Source organism: Pelobates fuscus, chromosome 3 (assembly GCF_036172605.1).
Source record: "Pelobates fuscus isolate aPelFus1 chromosome 3, aPelFus1.pri, whole genome shotgun sequence".
Lineage (NCBI taxonomy): Eukaryota > Metazoa > Chordata > Amphibia > Anura > Pelobatidae > Pelobates > Pelobates fuscus.
The window spans coordinates 373,693,281-373,715,547 of NC_086319.1; the positions used below are offsets into that span (position 1 = coordinate 373,693,281).

General features: G+C 39.2%; 1 protein-coding gene across 1 annotated transcript; it reads left to right on the top strand.

Annotated features, from left to right (window-relative positions):
• Positions 1-255: 255 nt before the first annotated feature.
• Positions 256-21,582, top strand: LOC134603457 (zinc finger protein 271-like). The gene is made up of 8 exons (XM_063449444.1): positions 256-364; positions 2,185-2,255; positions 5,699-6,460; positions 8,614-9,309; positions 12,163-12,864; positions 13,988-14,476; positions 19,751-20,086; positions 20,832-21,582. Exons 2-8 carry the CDS (start codon positions 2,252-2,254, stop codon positions 21,368-21,370), a joined length of 3,528 nt encoding a protein of 1,175 aa, XP_063305514.1. The 5' UTR covers positions 256-364; positions 2,185-2,251; the 3' UTR covers positions 21,371-21,582.
• The last annotated feature ends 685 nt before the right edge of the window (positions 21,583-22,267 follow it).

Genomic DNA, 22,267 nt, shown 5'->3' on the forward strand with positions numbered 1-22,267 from the left:
CGACCGGAAGTGCAAGTCAGCTGCTGGCAGACGCTCTGCTTTCACCATGGCAACTAGCCCACCTCTGGCCTCGCTCTCTCCCTTTCCCCTGGTTACTGGGCTCTCTCCTCGCACAGTCCTAGATTCGCCTTGGCTGCGATAGACCAGCGGGGCTGGCCGAGTGCTTCAGTGCGGATAACCGGATGATTTAAAAAAAAAAAAAAAGTATTTGGCGGAGAGAGAGTCGATAAGCTCGCTTCCCTGCTCGTCTGGCGGACAATGAACTACAACTCCCGGCATGCCAAGCGAAGCCACTACAACCGGAAGTAGCTCCACTACCAACTGTGGGTTACAGTCTGCAGCTCTGCATGGAGGGGAGTGACAGGTTTGTGGGCTCATCCATAACACCCCACTGCACGTGTTTATATCACTGATACATAAATAGGTGTAATCATTAATAGAAATAGACAATAATAGAACAGTGTGAGGCTTGATATCCACATATATTGTGCACAGAGTCTGTACAGAAGGGGGATGGCGGGTCTGTTTATCCCAATGGTAAACACTATTCCTTGTTTATATGTATGTTTACTAGCTAGATAGGGACATTAAGGAATTTGGTGAAGAATAACAGGGTTATTCATTAAAGTGAGAATTTAAACTGAATTCAAAGTGAATTTCAAATTTAAGAGTGGCCAAACTAATAGCTGACCTGGAGAATTTTTTTGGCTATTTTTTTTACCTTAAATTTAGGAATTCACCTGGAATTCTCACTTTTTAGTTAATAACCCTGTAAGTACAATTTTTAAATGACGTAAATTTCAACTAAAAGAGTGCCCTGTCGCCTTTAGTCACGAACTTGTAGTTGTACAAGCCTTGCGTTGTAGTGGGGAGTTAGGTTTAGAATTTGAAAATCCCTTTCTTGGTTATCCGCTATAAAATTATTAAAGCTAGGTTTATACACTAAATGAGAGCTTGTACAGAATAGATAGGGGACATTGCAAATTGTATGTTAAATACTTGAAAACAATCAAGATATATTGGCCTAAAATGTACAATGGTATGTCAGTTTTTAGCAGTTCCCAGTTGTGTACAAACATTCTGCATGTGTATTTCGGTTGTATTTTATTTAAAACTAAACTCGGACTTGCAGAGACCATACAAATGCATATACATTTTTGAGGCAGCTTGGTACAGTGAATCAATATTTGATTTTTGTAAACTAGAAACCATTGCTTTGGATGGCCTTTGTAGTGTCAAGTTCAGTAAATCAGTTTTCCAATTCAGTTTAAGGGCGCCAGTTCAATTCATTGCATTTTATGAAAAGCTTTTATTTGTGAATTTTCTTCCTGCCTTTTTCTGAAATTATTTTAATGTAGTTGCCTACATTATATCTTACTCACAAAACACAGGAGTTTAAAGAGACACTATATTCACCATAACAACTGCAGCTTATTGAATTTGTTCTGGTGAGTAGAATCATTCCTTTCAGGCTATTTGCAGTAAACACTGTCTTTTCAGACACCCTCTTACCTCAGAGATTAAATGCATCTCTATGAGGAGATGCTGCTTGGCCAGGGCTGTGTTTGATTTGTGCTGGCTCCTTGACAGTCTCAGTCAATCCAATGGGAAAGCATTGTGATAGGCTGAGAGAATAATTTCTGATGATGTCAGCGAAGCAAGCCAATCCGGTGCAGAGCCAGCAGCATAAGACTGGAATAAAGTTATGATTTTTACTATATTTAGGGGGACCAGGGGGGCTAGATGGTGGTTTTAACACTATAGGGTCAGGGATACATGTTTGTGTTGCTGACCCTAGAGTGTTCCTTTAATGCACAGTTTGTTAGTAATAAGTTCACAATAATAAAACATTGTGTGGGGCAGGACCATGTTACAGTTGTATGAGGTGCAGATTTGTATTTATATTATTTATATGTTTAGGGGAATGCATAGCTTCCCTGAGTTATATAGAATGATGAATTATGGACTGAATTTCTAAGTGCAGATGGTTGTGCAAATCACTGCAGATTTGAGACAGAGAGAATGGAGTCAAAGTGCCCTTATGTCGTAACCTGTGCATAATGTTAATTTCCTTTAGTTAGATATATAATTGTATCAAAAGATGATCTCTGCAATATATGTAGGCTAATAAAATTAAGAGCACTATCGGTGAGAGATAATCTGATGCTTCTTGGCTTGATATAGGAGGAAGAGCACAAGTTTGGAAAATGATTTGACGCAGATGCTCCATGTGTCAGCCTGAGTTACGCTAATGGGTAATGACTTTTTGATTGTTTGACTGTTTTTCTCCTCTGCTATGTTTTATAAAATCTTTAATATCTGTGTTATCTATATTACAAACTGACAAAGCTAAAGTAGACATGGGTTGTAAACAAGAGTAAGTGAAGGCAGGTACACCAGGTGAACTGCACCCAAGTTCCCAACTACGTAAGTGGCATGTACACCATTAGCGACTGCTACTCTTATGGAAGCAGCTGCCCATCCAACTAACTTGTTAATAATGTCAATGGCTGAACTTGATGTACGCATGTCTTGTGGCAGTCCTCTCCTAGGTGATTAAAGTGTTGCTGCCAAGGATTCAGTTTCTCCCTTAGTGAAAGCCCGACAGTGATTATATCCCGACCCTAGTCATCAGCCGAGGCTTGAGGTTACAGTAAAACAAGAATACCTGATTTAGAGTGACTGTTGCCTTTTTATACATGGGTCCCCAACAGGAGATCATTAGTCCGATACATCACCGCCGAACATTAGTCACCCCAAAACAATCCGTTCCCATGCCCACATCCCCAAACTGTTTATCCTCCTGGATAGCTTTTCCCTAGACAGGAGTTCAGCCCAAAAAGCTCTCCGTTCGAAAGTTCCTCTCCAATATGATATATTTTGAACGGTCCGGGAGCATCCTCCGATCTGACGTAGAGTTCCAGAGTGCCGTGTGGAAAGTCCCACTCACTTTCAATTTCTGCATACAGGGTAAGTGCATGGAGCCCCCTCAAGTTCCTGGTTCCGTTCGATGCCTCACCACCTCCTCTATCACCCCTCCAAATAGCGACTTGTTTGGTGGTCCTGAGGCAGAGGTCGACCTTGATGAAGTTTGACTGGACTGCGATCTGATCTAGAGTTCAGGAGGTTTGTAGGTCGCTCCCCATATTGTTTTGTTTTATAACCCCAAGTTGTGATTACTCCTATATATGCATTCCAGGTTTTCCTTTGTGGCTGCCAGGGTACAAGAAGCTCCATCACAAAGTGAAACTGTCATTTGTGAAAATTTTGCACAACCAAATTTGGATGTGCTGTTTATTTTAATTCTCACTAGTTTTAATTTTAATTTACATGCTGTGCTGGTGATGCCTTGCGCTTATATAGCACTATTGATCGAATGCATAAGTGCACATGGATTTGATCGAATCATCATGGCATGTGAAGTCACCTGTGTGACGAACAGAACTTCGGCACAGGTTCTTGGAGGGCCTGCTTGACAGCCTCCTGCCAAAGGACTATGGGCCCTTTACAGAAAGATGTGAACAGGCTTGGTTCATGGGATTTCATATTTATATTTGAGAACTGAACAGGCGCATGAACCAGAGACCACCCGGGAGCCTGTTAAGCCTAATTGACAGTTTGGAACACTTTCTACTGCAGTGTTCTAAGTGTTCGTCTGGGTGGCCACTGTTCGCATGAATGACCACGAGGTGGCGGCCTTCTTGTTCCCGAGTTCATGGACACTAACACTCCCAAACACCGCTGGACTTCCAGGATGACCTGCGTTCAGTTCTACACAACTTAGAAGGGCACTGTTTGGTGGAATCATTCATCTGGATGAGGGGAGAAAGCTCCAGGGTAAGACCATTGACTATGTTCGGTAGCTTATTCGGTTTTTTAAACTACCAAACTAGACCGACCGCAAGCCCTGGAACTGTTTTGGGCAGGAGCCTCATGTGTGGTCGGTCAAATTAGGACTTCCATGGAAGTCCCCAACCCCTGAACAGATCTGGGTGATTTTTGGAATGTTGGTCCCCCAGATCGGTGCTATCAGGGGATAAGACTTTTGTGGGGTTTCCGTGTGTTTTGGGGTTACTTTTGAGGTATTATAAATTGTGTGTTTTCTGTGCTTGTAGATCAATTATCTTGTTTTATGTGGCAGTGTCCTGGACCAGAGAACCAATGTGTATGTTTTTGCTGCTACTCTCAGGTCCAGTGGGGAATGCCCCTGGAATATGTAACCGGAAACCCCTTGCATGAGGACCTGCATATAAGGCCAGTTGTGGCTGCCATTAAACATTTGTTTTAACCTTCATGAAGTCTAGGCTCATGTTTGGCGGATTGGAGAGCTATATTCACTCTGGGAATTGCTATAATCACTATACTCCCTTGATTTACAAAACTTGCTCTTGTAAGAGCAGCCTGCTTTGCTCTCTGGATTGGGAGAGGTTTACCCACTGGAAGCTGGATCCTGGTCTTGGGTACAGGGTGGATGGAGGACAGCGAAATCCCAACCAAGCTGCGGTGGTTTGTGAGGTTTACTGTGGTTATGGTGTCCGGTGCGGTGCTTGGAATTATTCGGAGGTACTAGAAAGCAGTGATTGGCTGAGGCACCCAGTCGGGGTGCCAGGTGGTCCGTCACAACCTGAAAAGCAGATGTGCAGTTGTAATAATTGTTGTTTTTTTTATTTATTTTTTATTTACCGTACTCCACGTGATTATACATCACATTAAATGTTTCACTAGTATTTATTGGGGTGTTGGAACAAAGAAGTGACTCATCAGAAAAAAATACAGTTCTGTTTAAGCCCTCTCTGCACTGAACTGCTCTGTGGCCTAGTTAGGAGAGGTCTTTTGATCTTTCATTACTGGAAAACTCTGGTTTAGACTAAAAGGGAGGAGACTGTACACTTTATGAGCAGAGACAGCTCCCTCAAGGGTTATGTAACAGCCGATGTATAAATAGCTACTATCTGTTATATTTTCACTCACCAGCAGTCCCATATCCCTAACCAATCTTTCACTTTTGCTGAGCCACCCAACCTGTCACATACCCTCAGTCAGTCATATTTACCTTTTTGCATACAACCATTCAATCCATTACATACCACTAGCCATCCAGTCATATTTACCAAGCCACACACCCAGTAAAATAAGTTACCCACACCCACCAAACCAGGAACACATACAAACCTGTTTAAGAAACTTACATCTTTAGGCTTGCAAAGCATATTGGAAAATGTTGTCCACAAACATCTGCAATGCTATGATAAAGGACTATTCTATTGACCACATTCTTTTAGAACCCTGACAGAGTTTACAGCTCCATGAAATTGATTATACTAGCCAAATCACTATCAAATGAATAGATGGATATTTAATTTGAATACCTACCAATACAATTCCTCTATTGGGTATGCTGGTCCATGGCACTAGAAATTTCCAAAGCTGTCTGCTGACAGTCCATGTGGGCCGCAACATGCATTTATTTCTGGTGGCCTACTTTGAGGAATTAAACAGTCATCAGGCAAGTTTATTTTGTAATCTCTCTATCTGATATGAATTTCCGAATTACATAGAGGTTTTTTTTTTTAAATTAAGGCTTGAATTTCCTTGGCAATATTGTGTGTATATTTTTTGAGTTAGTTGGATTGAACTTTAAATCAATGTTTTTCTCAACAATCCATGAGTCATTTTTTTTTTTCCTGTTTCTTTTCAGACAGTTGTACCACCTCCAATACAATTAGAAATGAGTATCACACAGAATCATTTCCTGTTGACTGGGAAGGAGAAACAGACATTTCCCTTTCTATCCGTAATGAAGATAACAACTATGGTAATTTCCAGGAAGCGGTTGAAAATAAAGGAATTCATGTTGCAGAGACAGAGAAATCAGTGCCAGATAAAGTAGAAAATGGTCAGTATTTCTTAGACTTCTGGGAAAGATCAGTTCAGATGGACAGTAGAATTCACAACGGGGAGAAGCGCTATCATTGTAATGAATGCGGGAAAACCTTTACACGCAAGTCATCCCTCATAGTGCATCAAAGAATCCACACAGGGGAGAAACAATTCATGTGCACAGAATGTGGGAAGAGGTTTGGTCTCAAGTCCTCCCTTGTTCGTCACCTGCGAACTCATACTCCGAAGACACTTAATATTTGCCCTGATTGTGGAAAGTGCTTCACTCGGTATTCCAGCCTTTTCCAGCACCAGAAGGTCCACAGGAGAGAGAAGACATATAAGTGTACAGACTGTAATAAAAGCTTCTTACGGGAACCTCAGTTTGTTGCTCACCAGAAAACCCACAAAACGTTAAAACCCTGTGAAAAAGAAGAATGTAATGAGAATGTTGATGACCAAGACAGGTGTGATAACCACTCTAACACCAGTAGCACAGTGATGCCTTTTGTCTGTGAAGAGTGCGGTATGAACTTTAAGGAACAAAGTGCATTCAAGAGACATCAGAGAACACATACAGGTGAGGTCTTATGAGGTATTCCTTGAGTTAAAAATCAGAAAGCTTACTGAGTGTCTGAAGCAAGGAGTAAAGTAAAAAGAAACTGTCACCCCAAATATTAATTAACTTTGGAAGGTATATATGCATATATTAAGACATGCTAAGTGGTCACTCTAAGCACTAAACACATCTAAATGGTGCATAGAGTAAAATGCATTAGCTATACATGTTACATTTTTATAAAAAGTCTATAAAGCAGGTCTTGCTGATAAGGGATTGGACTTCCAGTGAATGCCTGTACCTTCATTAATAGCCTCATCATTTGATGACCCCATTGTCACATTTAAACAATAATACAAGAGTTACCCTACCAGATTCAAATCTCCCATGATGTACATAAAACTATTAATTGAGTTGAACAGTTACACAGAAGAGTAAATTGTTGCATTAAAACGTAAAGCCCTTAGGTGGCAGACTTGCATCAAATAAAAGAGCAATCTGAGCTTTGGCTCTATATTTGCACCTCTCAGGAAACTTGATTTACTGTGTTGGCTTGATGAAAATGAACACTGTAAGCCCTTAGACCTTTTTATCATGTTGAATAGGTTATAGTGCCTGGAGTCCCCTGCCACTGTCACTCTATTCTGTGTTAAATAGAGTTGCGCACGGCAGTATTTTTCAGTTCGTCTGAATTAATTTGGATGAAAATAAATTAAGTTTCGGCTCAAATGAATTTTGTCTATGAGTCGATTCATTTTGGATTCAAGTTGTTAGATATATTCGTTTTAGAATTTACATATGGACGAATGGAATGCCGCGATGTTTCAGTGGTTAGAAATGGATAAGTCCATAATTTAGTACCATTATAGTAGAGTTTCAATATGTATTGAAAAAGGTATTTTCTTTATTTTGTTCTTTCAGCTGTTTAGTAAATAGGTCCTTAATGTTGTACCGTTATGTAGAATTACTGTATGTAAGGATACGAAATGGGGAGATATCAACTGAACACAGCTCCCTAACTTGGCAGGGTGCCAGTTGTATGAATTATTTACAAGAATTAACTAACTAATCTTCGTTCATTAGTTTATGCTTCCATTGTGCCATTCGGACGAATGGGCGAAAGAGGCAATTTTCTCTAAAATTGTGTTCCTTCCAAAATTGAATGCCCATTTTTTGTACTAAACTGTTTTTGAACCCTAATAAGTATACCTGGCTATCCACAGCCCAGCCCCCACTGGGGTTATTGCTAAGGCAGAGATACCACAATTCCTTCTAGCCATACCAATTCATACCAGCAATGGATATTGTGATAGGCTGAATATTGTCTGCTCATCCAATCACATCTTTCTCATTAGCCAACGTAACACAGAGGGGATGTGCTGTTCGGCACTCTTGTTTATCATAGAAACATTAAAAATGGTTTAATGTTGAATGAACTGATGGCAACAGGGAATTCTAGACACTATAACCCTTTTTATAAGATTAAGCAGTTCCATTGCCTACAGTGTCCCTTTGTGTTCTCTGAATCTCATTGTGTGCATGGATTTAGAATTATGCAGATCCCCCGTAACAAATTGTGACTTTGTGAAGCAAACTCACTTCATTTTAAAAGTGTAATAAGTTTCTTTTTAATACAATCAGTTTCCTTTAAATACAAAGAATCTCACCTGAAAAGCAGTTTGCTCACCTAGTCAGAGTAAAACACATGACAATTGGAATTAATAATAAAAAACAATTTTGGGCAATGTATTTATAGCAATCAGGAGCATTAATTTTTTTCTCCACATTTATTCTTTACATTTGCTACTTTAATTTATTGCTTTATATTTATGCCACTGACAACAGAAGCTAAAGACTTGCTTACATTCTGCTTTCTTATCAACTGCATGTTTTGCAGTCAAATATGCACAATCAAAATCCATTTGTTTCAGTAGGTTTTTAATTCTCATTTCATAATTATATTTGCACTGCCTGTTATTAACTTTGCTTGTTTATTGTTAGTTCCATAACTGGAGGTACATTTTACATTATGCAATACATTTCCATAGCAGAATTATTCCTTATTATTTCATTTTGTATTTTCTTTTTACTTTTCCAACCTATTATGTAATTTTACCTTGCGATTGATCTTTACATCTTATATCTAATGTTTGATGTTTTTCTAATCCTTTCAGGAAAGGACTCTGTGTTGAAGGATAATTCAGATGAAGAACATAACGGTTCCTTTGATGGAATGGACAACATTTCAAAACTGCGTAATGTAAAAAAGAACTGTGTGAAGCCATTGAAGAAAAAGGGATGCTGTAGGAAGAATATGGAGCAAACTGTAAAATCTGCAGGTAAAACCATTCAAACAGAAAGAAGAACTCCATGTTCAGAGAAGCGCTATCTGTGCATTGACTGCGGGAAAAGCTTCACGCGTAAATCCTCCCTCATAGTGCACCAGAGAATCCACACAGGGGAGAAACGATTCATGTGTACAGAGTGCGGGAAGAGATTTGGCCTTAAATCATCCCTTGTTCGACACCTGCGAACTCACACACCAAAGACATTAAATATTTGCCCTGATTGTGGCAAATGCTTCACCCGGTATTCCAGCCTTTTTCAGCACCAGAAGGTCCACAAGAGAGAGAAGCCGTATAAATGTTCTCAGTGTGAAAAATGTTTCCCTCGGCTTTCGCAACTTGTAGTCCATCAAAGAACCCACAAAGGAGAGCAAGAGCCCAATCAAACAGAGAATGTCAATGACCTCAACAAAATTTCTAAGCGCTCCCGAACCAAGAGGACTGAGAAATCCCCCATGTGTGCCCAGTGTGGTAAGAGCTTCAGAGAGCGCAGCTTACTCATCAGACATCTGAAAACCCATACAGGTGAGTTAGCTCAATATATATTCTTTATTGATTTGCCTCATGGTCACCTATAATTAATTCAGTATTACTAGAGATACCACTTTTCTTTTATACACTTATCTGCTGATTAAATGTATCAACCGGTTCTGTCACTATGATACCACTAAGATGTTGTGATCACCTGACCTACCTTTTTGTGATTGTCACTGCTGATTGCCCTGGGGGACTTCTGATAATTTTAGATGGGTGAGGTCTCATATTGCCAGACAGATTTCAAGATTATTTACTAAAGTGAGAATTTAAAGTGAATTTCAAATTTAAGGCCAGAGTAGCTGAACTTAAAGAATAACATGCAAAAAAAGTGGGGTGATGTAAGTGGGGCAGTACTAGCGCTCCACTGGGTCTTGTTTGTTGTGACCTTTCTGCCCCACTTACATCACCCCACTTTTTTGCATGTTATTGTGTTAAGGTTGGAGGTACCTTCACGTGTGTTGAGCTGCCTATTGTATTTAGGTTCTTCATTATATTTTATCTGAGCGCCTATATAGCACGGTTTATTTGTTATTGAAATTAAAGAATAGCTGACTTTGAAAATATTTCCAGATTGGCTATTTTCAATTCAATGGATTCTCATTTTATTCCTGATAATAATGTTAGTGTAAAATGTACATTATTATTCACTTAAGTGAGAATATAAAGTGAGTTTTCCATTCCTCAGCGCTGGCTCCGTCTCAGCCTCCTCCGACGTCATTGCAAGGGGGAACTTAATGCACATGAGCGGTGAGTGCTGCATGCGTGTTAGGCCTTCCCCGTAGGAAAGCATTCAATCCATGCTTTCCTATGTGGATGTAGAAGATTCTGGATGTCCTTTTGATAAGCATGAGGATTTCCACTGTTTCACGGAGTTAAAAACTCTGGGAAATAGCAAGAAGTGCCTCAACTGGCTTTCTGCCAGACCACTACTACATTAATGCAAACAAAAGGAGGATACAGCTGCAGATCTACAATGTGAATAAAAAAACAAATAATAGTGTAACACTGTTAAATGATTGTAAAATCACTCACTAGAAGGATGAAAGAATATCGCCCAAGGGTGTCTTCCCTGATGGAGATGGGGGGGTAAAGCTTATGCATTTATTTTTATACTTGTTTTAATAAAGAAGAATTTTCTACTCTACAATCCACTCTGTCATCTTTGGAACAGGAGGAGTGGTTTTACCCCCCATCTCCATCAGGGGAGGCACCCTTGGGCGATATTCTTTCATCCTTCTAGTGAGTGATTTTCCACTTAGCGCATTTACACTCATTTAACAGTGTTACACTATTATTTGTTTTTTATTCACATTTTATATCTGCAGCTCTATACTCCTTTTGTTTGCATGCACATGGTATATAAAGGGATATCCCTGGAGGAAGCTGTCATCACCATCCATTGAGATAAGTGGTCATTTTCACTTTCCTATTACATTTAGGTGTTATGTTTCTTTCTTGTGTATACGCTACTACATTAACACTGCAATCAGCATAATGCGGTCTCTCTAAAAATGCTATGTTTTCAGCTCCAAGGCGAAGGGGACAGGGAACAGGTGCCTATAGTGTCCCTTTAAAATGTAAAGTTTGTTTTGCTTTGAACATATTTTAGAGCATGACACGTGTATGTTGTATGATGCATGCATAGCTGGAGTTAAACCGTACAGCAGCAAATACTTCCTCCAAGATTTGCAGATATTACACAAGTAAGGACCAAAGCACAAAACAAGCAAGATAACGAAAAAATTATGATCACAAATGTAGAATTCCGTCTATGGTACTGATCACTGATGACAGTGCTTTCCTTTTTTATTTTCTATTCTGGAGTGTGAATATTGAAAATACATGTATTTGTTTTTCCTTTGAAACAAGGCAATCATTCCACAGAACATTATTGTAAATATTTATAAAGTGTCAACATTTTCCTTGTTGCTGTGCAATGGATACACAAGGCAAAAGGTAGTGAGAGCTGTGTTCAAAAAGGCTTATGATCAAAAGGTAATGGGGTACAAATACACATGGGGTAATGATAGAGCACATTCTCATGGTGTGCATACAATAAATAAACCCATATTATATAGATGTGTGAGTAAGCAACCCATATGCAATGTATGAATAAGCATATCATACCTATATCGTGCATTCTTCTATTGTGTTTATTTTATTTTTTTCATGTTTGAATCAGTGAAGAAAGGTTTTGTTTCACTGTTCATTGCCATAGACATATCACCAAATATAATCCAAGGCAATCAAGAGACGCTAAACTGTGATTTTTATTATTTTTTTGTTTTGTTTTAAATGTTGATTTGGGGTATTTAGGAAATGACAAGGGACAGGTCTTTCAAATGTCTTTATATAATTGTAGAGCCCTGTGGAATGTGTTGGCTCTATTTAAATGATTATGTATTTAAAGTTTCACTGAGAGGCTTACTCATCACTTAAAATAGTTTCTTCATTTAGTGTGAGTTCCGCAAATTAATTACTCTAAACACTTTTTTTTTTATAGCTGTAGTTTTTGTAAAAAAAAAAAAATTATGGGAGAAAAAAATCACTTCATAGAAATAGTAAGTAAAAACAGCACATGATTTTAACAGGAAATCAGACATTATTATATTATGTGAATTTGTTGGGCGAAAAATGCTATTTAATTTTAAATAGCTAGTGGTAAATTACAAAGAGAATAAAATTATTTTTTTATGATTATATTTTTTCTGGTTTAGAAATACATAACTCCCTTATTAGTATAGGTGCGGTTTTTCATCATTATAGTAATATCACCTGTTCTGGTTTTTCTTTTCATTTTCTCTCTTCTATTCTTGTTTTTTCTTTTTCTTTTTTGTCCAGTAAGTGACCAGAATGCTGAAGCAAATCCTGATTTAATTAGGACAGATTCCACTATTTGTGAACAAGTTAGCATACATAAAGTATCACTAAAATCAAATCAGGACAAAAAAGATAAAGGTGCGCTAGAAGCAACAAGCCCAGAAATCACAGAAAATGGTGAGTGTGCAGTGAGCATCTGGGATGGATCCGATATATCAGACAGGAGAACTTGCAGTGGGGAAAAGCGCTATTTTTGTATTGACTGTGGGAAAAGCTTCACACGAAAATCCTCCCTCATGGTTCATCAAAGAATCCACACTGGAGAGAAACACTTCATGTGTACAGAGTGCGGCAAAAGATTTGGCCTCAAATCCTCTCTCGTTCGACACCTGAGAACTCACACTCCAAAAACACTAAACATTTGCCCTGATTGTGGTAAGTGCTTCACTCGGTATTCCAGCCTTTTCCAACACCAGAAGGTCCACAGGAGAGAGAAGCCATTTAAGTGTTCTAAGTGTGATAAAAGTTTTGCTCGGGCATCACAGCTTGTATTCCACCAGAGGACACACAAGGAAGAGAAGCAGTCTGAGAAAAGAGAATGTGAGGAGAAAGTTGATGTTCACTCAAGTACCAATAGCCCTGAACATTCCTATGTGTGCATGGAGTGTGGTAAGAGCTTCTTCGAGGAGAATTTACTATTGGCACATCAGAAAATTCATAGAGGTAAGTGCTGGGTAGACCTTTGAATGACAATAGAGTAGGGATGACAACTGTTACCCTTTCAGAGAAATACGCTGAAAAATCTACTTTTTACTGTTGTTACATGAGTTATGCATGACAGATTCTCCTTTCGCATGACAAGATCATCTGGTCAAAATATTGCCATCTCCACTCTGGTGGAATTAATCTGAGAACCTTGGTGTTACGGCTCCATTATTCTTCACTTAGTGTATCTTTGGGGTTCATGGAAAGGAACCTCGGGAACATGCTCCTGTCTATATAATTGTCAGAAGTGCTGGTCTACTTCTTTTTGTTTTAGATTCCCCTTATAGGCCTATTTCTGTATCCAGTGGATTCTAAGAAAGAAGCTAAAGGATTGAAGGATGCACTTCCACTGGAAAAATACACATAACATAACGTTTCCATGATTATTTAAAATCAACAAGTATACAACACTGTTAGTGGGTGGTAGGATAGCAGATCCCTAGCCTAGAGTGACGCTAAATCTGTGCAAAATGTGTTCGGAAGGTTTGGTCATCTTTCTACTTGCCTTTCGTTCTCCCATCAGCAATGTATATTTGTTACATATTCAAATGTACATTAAAGGGTTACTCCAACCATCAAGATCACTTCTGCCTTTTGAAGTGGTCATGGTGGTATGAGTCTGGATTTGCAGATGTGCATAAAGAATGTATGAGGGTTGGAGTAACCCTTTAATAAAGATGTGATCTTTTCAAGTATCATGCTGTGTATCACTGCTCAGCTAGAGTGCTTTTTGTCCCACACCCCCCATCGTTACATCTTTCTTCTTAGGTATCCTAAATGTTCCACTAAATCACCTGGCCACCTGCATTTTTCCAACAGTAGTTCTTAAAAGATTTTATTATTAATATCCAAGGGAAGATTCAATTATTTCACTGTAAGGTTAGTTTTAGGCATTGTTGCTGCATGTAAAAAGTGTGGCTTGTATGCGTGGAATATCATTGTCTTATTTTATGAGATTTAAACAGCAACCAAAATATATAAAAAAAAAACTTAAATTGTTCTTTTATTCTTTAAGTAAATTGTTGGATTATTTTTCACATTGTATGATATAACAAGATTGCAATGTGCTTCTATATTCCAGCTGATTGTAAATCTCTTCCAATCTGTGAAGGTGGAGAGCCTGATGACAGGCCTGATCTTCTAGACCGGGAGACAGAATATGTTGCCAAGTCTTTTCTTGTTGAAGAGGATCATTACATGAATCCTCAAATCCCCGAATCAGTGAACACCAACGCAGACTTGGTCTCTGGCGAATTAAATAAAGACCGTGAGCTTCCTGTTGATTCCAAGGTCAAATCGTGCAGGAGAAGCCGCAGTGCTGACAAGCGCTATAATTGTAGTGACTGTGGGAAAAGCTTCACAAGAAGGTCCTCGCTCATTGTTCACCAGAGAATACATACAGGGGAGAAGCGCTTTGTGTGCGCAGAGTGTGGGAAAAGGTTTGGTCTCAAATCATCTCTCGTCAGGCACATGAGAACTCACACTGGTCATGCACTCAATATCTGCTCTGAATGTGGTATCTACTTTAGTAGATATTCAGACCTTCTGCTGCACTTGGAAATACATGTTGGTGAGTAACCTTTCTTTGCAGTATTTATATATTTCTATCGTATACTGATTTACCCTTTTTTTTTCTTTTATTTCTTTTTATTGATTTTACCGATTACAACCATTAGAGGAAAAAGAGAATTGCATTAAAGTAACAGAACAAATAAAATGTGTATATCAGTGACTGTATAGGGGGCTACAGAAAGCATTTTAGAGGAAAGAGCGTCCCTGTACATGAAAACTAAGTTGAAAATTTTCTCCTAATGTTAGATATACAAGTTTACATGTAATTATCACACTGCTTGTCTTTTGATTCACGGGCAGCAGTGTTTGAGCAGTAAATCAATCCAATGCCTATTCTCTCAAAGTGATCACTATAAGTCAGAATAAACTGTAGTACAATTTAAAAAGAAATTCTAGCCGATGATTAGAATTTAACAATTGTTAGACCCTAAATTTTGTATAAGATTGTTTGCAAAATCAGACTAATCTCGTGTGATATGTTTCTAGAACAGCTAGTGTGAGACTGCACTCTTCAGATGATAATTTATGCAATATATTATTAGATTTTTCAGTTCCAAAGTGTTACTTGCCTTGAATCAGCTTCAAATTCTTTGAATACATTGCGTATCACAGAGATGTCTTTTCACCGACAACTTTTTCTTAACTCCAAAGGTGTTACTCTTCGTGTAAAAACCACCTCTGTTTCACCATGCTTTGATTTCAGTTTTCTTAATTTGCCCTGCTTGGGAACACTTCCCCAAGCAGGGCAAATCTCCTGAGTATGGTCAAAATGCAGGCTTCATTAGCATGCTGGTGACTGACCGGAGTGACTTCAGTAACTTTGTTCCTACACTTCCTTTAAAAGTTTAAGAGTTTAAAATCTATGTTATAACTTTAAGGCACGCAACATAATTCACGGTACCTTCGATTACAGAAATTCAGGGAAAATTAACTCCCCACTGTTTAACGACTCTCTACAATTGCAGAATTCTATACCGTCACCCCCAACACTCATAAGGACTGACACGTTCCTAGCTCTAAATGTTGGAGCTTTTTTCAATTCAGTTCAGCTTTTCCTTTCCCACTTCCTCATAGTTTGCTTTCCCTCTTCCCCCTTGACCCTCTCGCAATGTTTACAAGAGGCACTCACTTGCCACATGAAGCCACAATCCATCCCTATAACAACACCCACCAACGCAAATTGACAGGTTCATGAATTTCTACAAACTCACAGGGTACATAACCCCATACATAAGAACCGGATGATGTACAAGTGGTGGGGACTCCCCCCTCTGAACTACATTAAGTTCTACACGTCAGCCGAAGATTGGCATATTACAAAGCATTACGATATGTTTAACCCCCACGTATGAAAATTGTAACATATAATGTTAAGGGCTTTAATTCCCCTGGCAAACGGAAGCTGTTCCTCCAGGATCTCAGAAAGTCAAAAATAGATATAGCATGTGTAGAGGAGACACATTTTAAGAAACCACATGTTCCAGCAATTTTAACAAAATATTAACCAACTCAATACCATGCCCTTGCAGGCAAAAAAACTAAAGGTGTGTCCATCTTCATACACAAAGAAGTAGCATTCACGCTACAAAAAATAGAGGTAGACACCAGGGACAGATACATTATCTTGCTAGGCCTATTCAATAATGTCCAATAAACCCTGGTAACAGCATACACCCCAATACTGACTCGAGAAACTACCTACACTTCTTACTCCACAAAATGTAACTCACTAAACAGGGGAACCTTATATTGTGTGGGGACTTTAACTTTATACAGTCTCCGACCTTAGATACTACTTCCACCGCCAGAGGGAGGTGTAAAAAACAAGTGCACAATGTGTGCAACAATTTAACCAAGCTCTTAACCCTACACGATCTCTATGACAGTTGGAGGACCAACCATCCCTCTGATCAGGACTACACGTTCTACTCCCGAGCACATAATACCTATACCAGAATTGATACCTTTTTTCTAGACCATACGCATAAGCCCAAATGGTTTATTGTACAATAGGGGAAATTACGTGGTCTGACCACAGTCCTGTGACCCTGACCCTGTTGGACTCATGTCAGTTTAGGAGTGGAGGTACTTGGAGACTTAATGAATCCCTTCTGCAGGATCCCACATTTGTTAACACTATCAAACAAACCATACACAACTATTTTTTTGAAAAGAGGCGATGGGGAAGTCTCAGACTCCACTGTCTGGTCCGTGCATAAAGCGGTTGCGAGGGGACAGTGCATCAAACAATCCTCTTACATTAAGAACAAACAACAAAAAGACTTGTTAGAATGCCACACCAAAGATTCATGCTTGCTGACTCCAAAATCCCCTATCTATTAGACAAAAACGGCAACAAAGTCGTGAACACTCAACGGATCAGTCAGAAATATGCCCAGTTCTATGCCAAACTGTATAATCTACAGACGGACCACCAAACCCATTCCCCAACTGCCCAAGACATAAATAATGTCCTAGAATCTATTTGCCAATCCAGACTTACCCCTACCCAACAACAGTCAATCCTCAAACCTATATCATTGCTCGACACCATAGACCATCTGCCCACTGGTAAATCACCAGGCGCCGATTGCCTTACAAACCTTCACTATAAATAATTTAGAGATGACTTAGCACCCCACCTCCTTAAGGTATTTCAAGAAGCAACAGAAGTAGGCTCACTACCAAAGGACAAGCTCCTAGCCACCATTGGCACCATACCTAAAAATACAAAACCCTAGACTCCTGTAAAAACATCTGACCTATCTCACTGCTTAACTTGGATGCAAACATTTCTTCCAAGATCTTAGCACAGAGAATAGGGACACTACTCCTTTCCTTGGTCCATGATGATGAAACTGGGTTCATGATGGGGAGACAGGGTCTGGACAATACCCACAAACTATCATTGGTACTGAATGAGCTCAGGGTTCTGGGGAGATATGGCTTTCCGCAGAAGGTCATCGACCAAATCTTTACACTTTACTCCAACCCAACAACACAGGTCCAACAACTAGCTTTCTGTCCTCGCCCTTCCCAGTTTCTAATGGAACGAGACAGGGGTGCCCCCTCTCCTCTATGTACTTGTGCTCAAACCCCTCTTACAAGCTATTTGAGATAACAAAAACATAAAAGGTGTGCAGATGCCTGGGAGGGAGGTAAAGATTAATGCGTTCACAGACGACATCCTCTTATTCATTACTCAACCCCAAGGATCTCTACCTGTTCTGATGTCACTAATAGAGGAATATGGCAAAGTATCCTACTATTCTCTCAATACCACCAAGACGCAGGCCATGGGCATAGGGCTCCCTCAACTTTTACTGAACTCCCTGGGACACAACTTCTCCTTTGAGTGGCGTAAGGACTCCAATCAAATATTTAGGCCTGACAATAACAAAAAACCCTACAGACTTATACTCGGCCAATTATATCTCCACTTGAAATAAATGCCGCTCTCTGTTGCACAAATGGTCACCTTAATTTTTGTCCTGGTCTGAACGCATAACAGTGAAAATGTCAATACTCCCAAGCCTTCAATACTTATTTCGGACACTCCCAAATGAACTACCCCTGACGTACCTCAAAACGACCCAAGCGGAGCGTATGAAATTTATCTGAGCAGGAGGCAGATCCAGAGTAGCAAGGAGCCTCATGCAAGCTCCTGTAAAAATTGGTGAATTGGCAGTCCCTAACATACAGACCTACTATCATGCTTCCATCTTGGGGACCTCTATACCCCACTTCCTCACCCACCCAAACCCCCAATGTGGAAAATAAACTCTTGCACACAACAGACCTATCTACTCTAATGTGGATAACTAAATCATATCGGTCACAGAGGCAGTTGCCCCCCCCTGCCCCCCACCCCCCACCCACACCAAGCTCTTCCTCAAAGTCTGGGATAAATATAAACCTAAACTGTGTGGGGACAGAGAGCTATTCTAACCCCGATTATTAGCTCTACCATACAGGATCCTGCTAAACCCTGGCACCAACGTGGAGCCACACACCTATTCCACCTCTACGACAATAGCACTATGTTAGATTTTAAGATGCTCCAGGCCTCATACACACTACCGAATGCCTCCCAATATTCATACCTCCAACTACAATCACTCTTGAAGATATACGTTACACAAGAGGCAGATTATATCATGTCTACACACACTATAACACAGTGGGAACAAATGTGTATTAACAAAAGGATAATACCTAATTGTAAGCTGATCTCTATGTATTATACTTGGGGTCAGAATCTAATTTCTAAGTGAGTCGCCATCTTTCCTATCAGAGACCCCCTGGGACAGAAGTGTTACTTTGAAGTGCTGAGTAAGTTATTAGGATTCCTGTCATTTTATCCCTTTTTGTTCTTTATCTATTGTTGGTGTAAATCATTTGTTTTTTATCTACATTTTTGTAATCACTGTGACTATTTTTTGCTCATAATAAACATTCATTTATTAAGTTCTGCCTTTGTCTGGTTTAATAATCACGTTACCTGAAGAGACTAATTAGTATTTTGCAATTACATGGCTATTGTGCTAAGGTATATTTGGTGTGTTTTTCTATTATTGATTTACCTGGTGGACCAGGGCACCCCATTTATAAATTGTCTTTGTGGTGGCAGCATGAACATAGTAATAGTTATATTATTATGTTTAAGTGTGGGTGGTGTTAAGGTGGATTTTGTCATTATTTCCGGTCTAGTGCAGACAAATCGTGAACTTTAACCCGTTCACTACCACAACTACATCACGCACACTCTTGGAGTGTGGTGCATTTGTGACACAGGGTACTATTGGCTTGTATGAGGCGTACCCTGAGTGGGGCTGACCATTTTTGCTTACTTACCCCCTAAAAATAAATGAAGTGTTTGCAGTGTTGTGTTGTGCAGCAAGTGTTGATCCATTTTCCTGTATGTTCTACATGAATATGCATGCACAAGTAGAATTTTTCCATGATTCACAGTCACAAGTTACATATTGGAAATAATTGGATTTTGGAATTGTGTCATGATCGTCTTGCATTGATGAAAAAAAAAAACTTTTTTTTTTATTTTTTATTATTATTATTATTATTATAAAAATGCTTCTAAGCTAAATTGTAGTTAAACGTTACAGTTTAGCGTCCCTAGACAGTTTCTGTGTCCTTTTTAAATCCAGTAACTTTCAGAGATGTCTTTAATTCTCTATATCCCTTGTAAGCATGTCTTGGATTTTCACTGGAAAATTTTCACGTTCCATCTGTTTTTTGTTTGTTTGTCTTCCAGGCCAACCACAAATAAAATCTGATGGCACAATATCTGAAATGGATTCCGAAAAAAGCCCAAACCTCCCCGATCTAGATTTGAGTGTAGATAAGGTCTTGGGATGTGTGCCTTTACTGAAACATCCAGATTCATGTCTTTTAACTAAGGACCAAGGATCTGACAGTGAGGGGTTCCTACAGAAGAACCAACAGCAACTGAAAATGCCTGTTGCATCTGAAAATGTGCATAATTATTTGGATACAGAATGTACTGAGTCAGATCAACAAACAGAAGAAGATGTGCTCGACCAGGAATCACTAAACATTAAACAGGAATCCCCTGAGAACACTAGTACAGGTGAGTAGTGCATACACTGCCATCAGTGTATACACGTTTATAGTGGAAGCAAGCTATTATATAGTACATAGTTCTCAGTAAGGTATAAATCAAAATTAATGTACATTTTTGTTTATTTTCTCTGGTTTCCCCGAACATAGATTTGCAGGATTCCATGCCCTAGTGAACTGGTCTATGTTCAGGGGAATTCCTCCGAACATAGACCTGCTTTCTAGAACACGTTTTTCCCCGAAATAAGACCTTCCCCTGAAAAAAAGCCCTAGTGCGTTTTTCGGGGGAAAAATTTATATAAGACCCGGTCTTATTTTCGGGGAAACACGGTAGTAGTCAAATCCTTGGCATACTTACCAGGGCTTCACTTGCCAATGGTTAGTTGATATTATAAACCCTGCTTTAGGTGCTATATATATTAACTCATCGTTCCATTCTTTAGTTCCTGTTTCACATTGTCCACACAGGTTAACCATTATGTGCACACAAATACAAATAGTAAAAAAAGTGATTTAACATTTAAATGGCAAAGAATTGTGTAGTGAGACTGCAGGGGCATGATCTATACAACAAAACTGCTTAATTAAGCTAATGATCTTGGTGCTTGGAGTATATATTTAATCGCTTTAAAGCAGCTTTTAGGTTTCCTTTTTAGTTGTAACTGCCTTCTGCAGGATCTACAGAATATGCCTGGCATATACAATTACTGAGTATTGAGACAAATCTTAATAGTGATTTTTTTTTTCTCATTCAGGTAGTGAAGGACACCAAGATGGAGACAAAATTGAAGACTTTCCCTCTTACCCTTACTCACTTGACTGGGGGGTTGAATTTGACATTTCAAAGTCTTTTAATGGAGATGAAAACTCTACAAAGCTACCGAAACATAGGAAGAGTAAGGAAAACCATACAGAGAATCCTAGCACAGATGGAACGGAGAACAATGACTTTGGAATAAGTGTTTGGAATAGTTCCGATTTTGTAGACAAGAGAAGTCATAGCGAGGAGAAGCGCTATCTGTGCATTGACTGCGGAAAAAGCTTCACACGTAAATCATCCCTTATAGTGCATCAGAGAATCCACACTGGGGAGAAACTGTTCATGTGCACAGAGTGTGGGAAGAGATTTGGCCTTAAATCCTCTCTTGTGAGACATCAAAGAATCCACTCTACCGAGTTTTTCACGTGTACTGAATGTGGGAAAAGCTTCAGAGAATACACAAAGTTTTTACAACACCAGGCTAGCCATACTGGAGAGTGGCCCTATACAGAACCTCATTTAACCGTCCATTAGTCCCAATACTTCCACCAAATTTTGAGTTGCATCAGAAAAAGTCTGTTGCGCTTCTTGCTTGAATAAACTATTCTGCCAAATCACCAGTGAGCTAATAACAATGGAATCATCCTGTATTCCCAAGAAGATATTAAAGATTGATATTAAATGTTCCTGGACATATCTAATGTTGTCTCATGTACGTGAATCAAATAAATTGCGGTGGAAAATTAGATTATTATATTATTTAAAAAAACTAATCTGCAAGGATGTTCCACAGCACTGTATAATGGGTAAAAGGAAAACATACATAATTCATGGCAGCCTGCCTGTGCACACAAGCTCACAGCCTAATCATGTAGGATATTATAGCAGATCGTCAGGATATGGCATTTATTGACATGTCCTTACAAGGTAGAACACCTGCTTTTGAAAACATTTGCGGTATGTATTTTAAATGCTATATCTGGATGTCACAAATCTTTCAGGCTACAGCATTGTTTTCTAGAGCAGTAGTTCCCAACAAAGTTCATAAGGAATGCAGGTTTTGTCAGTATCCACGATGGAACAAAACTGGGAAATGTCTAAACCCTGGACTATTGGTGCGACATGAGGAATGGGACTAAAACCACTTATTTAGAGATCCACAAGTGATCAAAATGTTAGTTTGCTCCAAATTATACGTTTATTTCATCAGGGAATCCATTAAATACATGTAATATGTTTGGGTTACTGGCTTCATTTCTTCATGTATAAAAACGTAACATATTGGCACAGGTTTATGATTGGTCTGTAACGTATTCCAGCAGTAATTTTTATACTTGAATTAAGATGATTTTTATTTTATCTGTAACACTCCTAGTTAGTTAATTGGCAGGGGACATGGGAACCAATACATTATATGTAACATATGACTAA

Coding starts and splice junctions, on each gene's coding strand:
- LOC134603457 (XM_063449444.1), top strand. Junction 9,310..12,162: donor ACATCTGAAAACCCATACAG/GTGAGTTAGCTC, acceptor TTTTTTGTCCAG/TAAGTGACCAGAATGCTGAA. Junction 14,477..19,750: donor GCACTTGGAAATACATGTTG/GTGAGTAACCTT, acceptor TTTGTCTTCCAG/GCCAACCACAAATAAAATCT.